This window comes from Etheostoma cragini, chromosome 7 (assembly GCF_013103735.1).
Source record: "Etheostoma cragini isolate CJK2018 chromosome 7, CSU_Ecrag_1.0, whole genome shotgun sequence".
NCBI classification, from domain to species: domain Eukaryota; kingdom Metazoa; phylum Chordata; class Actinopteri; order Perciformes; family Percidae; genus Etheostoma; species Etheostoma cragini.
Window position 1 is genome coordinate 27,272,527 of NC_048413.1, and position 5,929 is coordinate 27,278,455.

Sequence of the window (5,929 nt, forward strand, 5' to 3'; positions counted from 1 at the left end):
CTATTCCTAATCCCCTAACCCCCTATTCCTAATCCCCTAACCCCCTAATTCTAATCCCCTAACTCCCTAGCCCTAACCCCCTTAAATTAAATCAAACTACTTTAGTCACATATTTTGTAATAAACTCATAGTTATGTATTTGTTTCTATAAAATAAAACATTTTCAACATTCACTACATTGCAACTGTAAGCAGATTATTTCCCTCCGTCCCTGTTGAAGAAACCGGGCGTGTCGGGGACCGTCTCCGGGCGGGGGACGGCCAGCCGGGTGAAGGATTTCCTGGCAGAGATGAAGACGTCCCTGAGCCAGATCAGCTTTGACCGCATCATAAAGGCCCTGCAGACCTACAAGAAGACGGACAACCTGGACGTCCTGCTGACGGAGACGGCTGCACTAACTCAGGACGCCAATACTCACAGTCTGCTGCGGGGTAAGCCTGCTGCTGGGGTCAGGGGGGGTCTTGGGGGCGTTTTAGTTGTTTATTTGCATGGGGAGCTGAAGACATAAAGGGGGAGGGGGGGGGGGGATGACATGCAGCAACGGGCCGCAGGTCGGAGTTGAGCCCACGGCCGCTGCGGCGAGGCGTTAACCTCTATATATGGGCGCACCCTTTACCAGCTGAGCTACCCTGGCGCCCGTCCTCTGGGTCTGGAAACACTGCAAAACCCAAATCCACTCAAATATTGTGTTCTAGGTCTTAAAATAACTTTAACCCTTGTGTTGTCTTTCCCTCAACATTAAAATAAAACCCACTTGTGTCAATGTTTTGTTGCTTTAAAAAAAAAAAAAACGTAATACATTTTTTTGTTTTTTTCCACAATTGTATTTGTCCATTTTGTTGACGTTTTGTCACTCTTTCGACATTTTAGCCGTTTTTTTCCCAACGTTTTTGACACTCAGGTTCCAGTGTTCCACCTGGCCATATTGAGACGGAGACAAGTCTGAGTCCAAAAACTAGCGAGTCCGAGACCATAGAAAAACAGTCTCGACTCCAAGACCGGACTCGAGTACTACAGCCCTGCGTTGGTCCATAGAGTTTTGGTGAATTTGCGATATAGTGGACATTACCCCCTCACGTCCGGAGTGACAGCGTATGATTTCTTCTTTTGCTACAGTCCACAACCCCAAACCATATTGACTTAATAATAATAATATTTCATTTTCACTGATATACAAACAGAACAGCAGAACATCCCAGTGTTGGTGGAACTGGAACTAGAACATGTTTTGTATTTTTGCTATTAAATGACAACTCAGCGACTACGTTTACCTGCACATGACGTTCAGGTTGTTGCCCTTGTTCCAAAAGAGACGATATTCCGACGAAGCTGTTTACATGGCCAATGAAAATTACTCTTCCGCTAATACTCCTGTTTACATTTTGGCGTGCAAATATGTTTTTTTTCTTCTTCAGTTTTATCTTCTATGTAGATGCACTCCCCTACAAAATCACCACAGTCGTCGAGAATTATTGTCAAATAGAGCTATTTATGTCATCTTAAAAAAAAAATCATATTGCGATATATATCGCAGGGGGGGAAAAAATATCGTAATGTCAGTATTTTCCAAAATGGTGCAGGCCTATTCTGCATTATAGTGTACTATAGGTGTGTTTTTGCAGTTAGTCTTCCCATGTGACGGTCAGTCTCTGGTTGATAACGTGTCGCAGGCCTCTACCAGTTCATCCGCCCGCATCACAAGAGGAGTTTTGATGAGAAGTGCCAGCAGCTGACGGGGAAGGGCTGCGGATACAAACCGGATCACTCGCTCTCTGCAGACGAGAAGAAAGCGCTGATGCTGCAGAGCGGTAGGAACACGCCGCACTCTTCTTTACATGTTGGACACGCGTCTGATGACAAGATAATAAGCTCGGAGATGCAATATTTTTATATTTTTGGATCAAATTGACAAATTGACAAACTCTCATGTTGTCCTCATGTTGTCCTATATCAATGTTCTTTTTAATTCTCCAAAATAACATGATTGATTCCACCCAACGCTCTTTGCAAGTACAAATCTCTACTTTCATTAATTTTGGGGCATTTTATTCAATTTTATAGCATTTGGAGACATTGAAGTGGTTTCAAAATAGTGTAAAAGTAGAGTAAAAGTTGACATATTCCTTTTTGATATTTAATTTCAGCTTATTTCGACGGTCCATTTTTTGTAACAAAAAAATAAAATAAACTGCAAATGGGTCAATTTGACCCAAGGACAACATGAAGGTTAATTTTGGGGCGTCTTATTCAATTACAGCATTTGAAAAAAACAAATTGAATTTCTTTTTTTTAAATAGTATTGAGTAAAAGTTGACATATTCCAGTCTGTGATTATCATCAACATCCATTCCTTTAATTTTAGTCTCAATAATTCCTAATTTTTGCTTTTCTAACTCAAACATTAGGTATAATTTCCTATAAATGAGCTTTATTGACCATACATTTTTCAGGTTCGAAACCTTGAATAAAAGCATTTGTCTTTTTGCTTTGCAAAGGGGATGAGCAACTGAAATCATTCGGTATTCTTCCTAATTGCTCTTCCCCTGCTCTGCCTTTTTATTGAAGCTGAATGCATGGGAGTTAACTCATGTATCTCCTGTATAACCTTGCACAGTACACCATGTTTCTTTCTTACAATAGGACACACTATTATACACTACATTGAAACTTCCTGTTGACACAAGAGTTTACTGGCAGGCAGGACAATAGGAAAAGCATGACCTGTTATGTCATGTTATATTTTCTTTCCTTAAAGCTGCAGCAAGTCATCCCGTTGGAGGTCCAGGTTCCTCCAGTCAGCCTGGTGGAGGTCCAGGTTCCTCCAGTCAGCCTGGTGGAGGTCCAGGTTCCTCCAGTCAGCTGAACACACAGCAGCTCAACAAAGGAGGACGCCACCTCAACCAGCACGGTAGGACACAGTCTCCACCAGATGTCCGTCACAGTCCTCTGTCTCTGTTTTGGTGCTCTAACCAGCGGTGGATTTCTGAGGACTATGGTTACCTGGTCCTCAGATCTCTGCAGGGTCAATCCGGACAGCTAGCTAGACTATCTGTCCCATCGGAGTTTTCTGTTGCACACCTAAAACAACTTTCAAACAAACACTTTCCACCAAAACAAGATCCTCCCTGAAGCTATTTAGCAGAGGAACCGTGGCTCTGTCCGGCCCTTAGCCCCACCCAAAACAATTGTGATTGGTTTTTAATGCCGATAACCTTGAGCATGCTGTGTGGACTAACCAGACCTTCCAGATCTGGCTAGTCCAATATGAGTCTAGGTCAGATATTACATCCTTTACCTTTTGGAGATCAGTGTTTTAGACGTATTTAGTGCACTTAAACACAAGACAGTCGAATCATTTCAATCATACTTTATCGTGTCCTTGGGGAAACTTTTCTCAGACTCAGGCGCTTACAATAAGAATACAGCTCAATATATTGAGAAAAATACAAACAACAACAACCTACATGTAAATAAAGTGCAGATCATTTAGAGCCCTAATTAACCAGAACACCGTCATCCAGTCGCACAGCCCATACAGCCTCAAGAAGCACTGTTCAGCGTTTTGATTGACAATGTATGTATATGTCAGTCTGCATGTGGAGCCTGTGTGTGGTCTGGCGGATGGTAAGGGCTTGCACTCGGGGTGGAGGATGTGTGAAGGAGTCCAGACTGCTCATAGAGGAGCAGAACAGAAGTTTTCTTTCAGTCCTCTCCATCACTTTAATGGCAGACTGGTGACGGTTGGAAGGTTAGACTGGATGCTTTCTGCCGAGATGGTGAGGCATCGTCGTCGTGCTCTTGTGCAAAGCTAGTTTGGTTTTACACATTTTGGTTTTTTTAAGATTATTTTTGGGGCATTTTATGACTTTAAGGTTCAATGGCATGAAAATGTCACTTTGAGTTTTTTTTTTAACATTAACATGAGGTCCCCCAGCCTGCCGATGGCCCCCCCAGTGGCTAGAAATGGTGATAGGTGTAAACGGAGCCCTGGGTATCCTGCTCTGCCTCTGAGGAAATGAAAGCTCAGATGGGCTGAGCTTGAATCTTCCCCTTATGATGTCATAATGGGCCAAGGTTACTTCCCCTTTCTCTGCTTTGCCCGCCCAGAGAATTTACCCCCTCCCCCATGAGAAAGCGACATCATGGCTTTTAAACAAGCAAAATGGCAGTTGGTCAAGATTTGTGATAGATAATCATCAGTAATGTGTATAAAAGTACTAAGTGGGCAAAAGGCAAATAATAAAACTGCTAGTAGGTCTGTTATGATCATAAAATCACATCAGTTTACTATAAATCAGCCTTTATAACCAGGGAAAGACATAACTGTCATATTAGGATATTAAGACATCTAAAAATATAAGATGATATATAGTCATACCACGATATATAGCCCAGCGATAGTGGAAACACAGAGGCCTACATGTATACAGTTTATACTGTGTGTATGTATGTATGTATGGATACACACACACACACACACTCACACACTAGGGATGCATCACCAGAGTTTTCGTGGTTTCGGTGCATCTCTGATATACAGTTGAATGGATTATACAAAGCCTACATTTTTTTAGTAATGGAATAACTTGAGTTACTGGAGGAATCATTGCAGCCCTATTAAGGAGGAAGACTTGTTATGTTATGTTACATTTTATTTCCTTAAAGCTGCAGCTAGTCATCCTGCTGGAGGTCCAGGTTCCTCCAGCTGCACGCCCGCCTGCAGTCAGCTGAACACACAGCAGCTCAACAAAGGAGGACACCACCTCAACCAGCAGGGACAGACACAGCCTCACTCTGGTAGGACATCACATATTTAGTGGCGAATTGTCCTCAGATTGAACAAAACAAACTAAAAACTCAATGTCCAACAGCCGCTGAGGCACCAAAGGAGTGACTCTTATGCAGAGATTTTTTTTTGTTTCATTAATTGCAGTTCTTTCTTCTGTTCATCAGGTTCTGGTCCAACCAGAGACGTCCCTGCTGCCTTTCTGGCTGACGTGAAGAAAGCCGTCGGAGCAGAGAAGTCAGCGCAGCTGTTTCAGGTCATTCAGAGCTACAAGAAGACGGACAACTACGACAACCTGGTGGCCACGGTGGTGAGCTTGTTCACGGAGAGAGACGAGGACTTCAACCTTCTAGTCAGTAAGTTCCTTCTGTGATTGGGGGGGGGAGGGAGGACCCAGACGCAGAGATGAGGTGGCAGGAGCAGGTCCACAGGGGGTTTATTTATATTCAGTTCAAAGAAATCACAGGGAGCGAAGCGAACACGGCAAAATCCCAGAAGTACAAGAAGTCCACAAATCCAAAAACCAGGTCCCAGGGGGTAGGTGATGCAGAAACAGGGTGATTGCAGAGGGGAAAACTCAGGGGGAAGATCGGGAACACGCTGAACAATCTGACAAAAGATGAGGGAGGCGCAGGCATTAAATAGCCCAGGTAACGAGGTAACGAGGTAACGAGGGGCAGGTGACGAGGGAAGCAGGTGGAAAACGTCAGGGAATTACAAGCGCAGGAGGACACAGGAAGTAAAACGAAAGACAGGACTAGACAGAAACTAGACTTCAAAATAAAACAGGAAACCGAACAAACAGACGTTCAGGGGGACACAGGACAGGACCAACAACACAGGACAGGAACAGCAACACAGGACAGGAACAGCAACACGAGACAGGACCAACAACACAAGACAGGAACAACAACACAGGACAGGACCGACAACACAGGACCAACAACACAGGACAGGACCAACAACACAGGACAGGACCCACAACACAGGACAGGAACAACAACACAGGAACAACAGCACAGGACAGGACCGACAACACAGGACCAACAACACAGCACAGGACCAACAGGACAGGACCAACAACACAGGACAGGACCAACAACACAGGACAGGACCAACAACACAGGACAGGACCAACAACAC

At 44.0% G+C, this 5,929-nt stretch overlaps 1 protein-coding gene across 1 annotated transcript in view; it reads left to right on the top strand.

Moving 5' to 3' along the window:
- rtel1 (regulator of telomere elongation helicase 1) overlaps positions 1–5,929 on the top strand; it is a 30,085-nt gene that overhangs the window by 21,295 nt on the left and 2,861 nt on the right. The window contains exons 25-29 of the mRNA XM_034877855.1: positions 221–431; positions 1,671–1,808; positions 2,756–2,908; positions 4,666–4,797; positions 4,954–5,142. Of these exons, the coding sequence (XP_034733746.1) occupies positions 221–431; positions 1,671–1,808; positions 2,756–2,908; positions 4,666–4,797; positions 4,954–5,142 (823 nt within the window). The remainder of the gene's footprint in view (positions 1–220; positions 432–1,670; positions 1,809–2,755; positions 2,909–4,665; positions 4,798–4,953; positions 5,143–5,929) is intronic.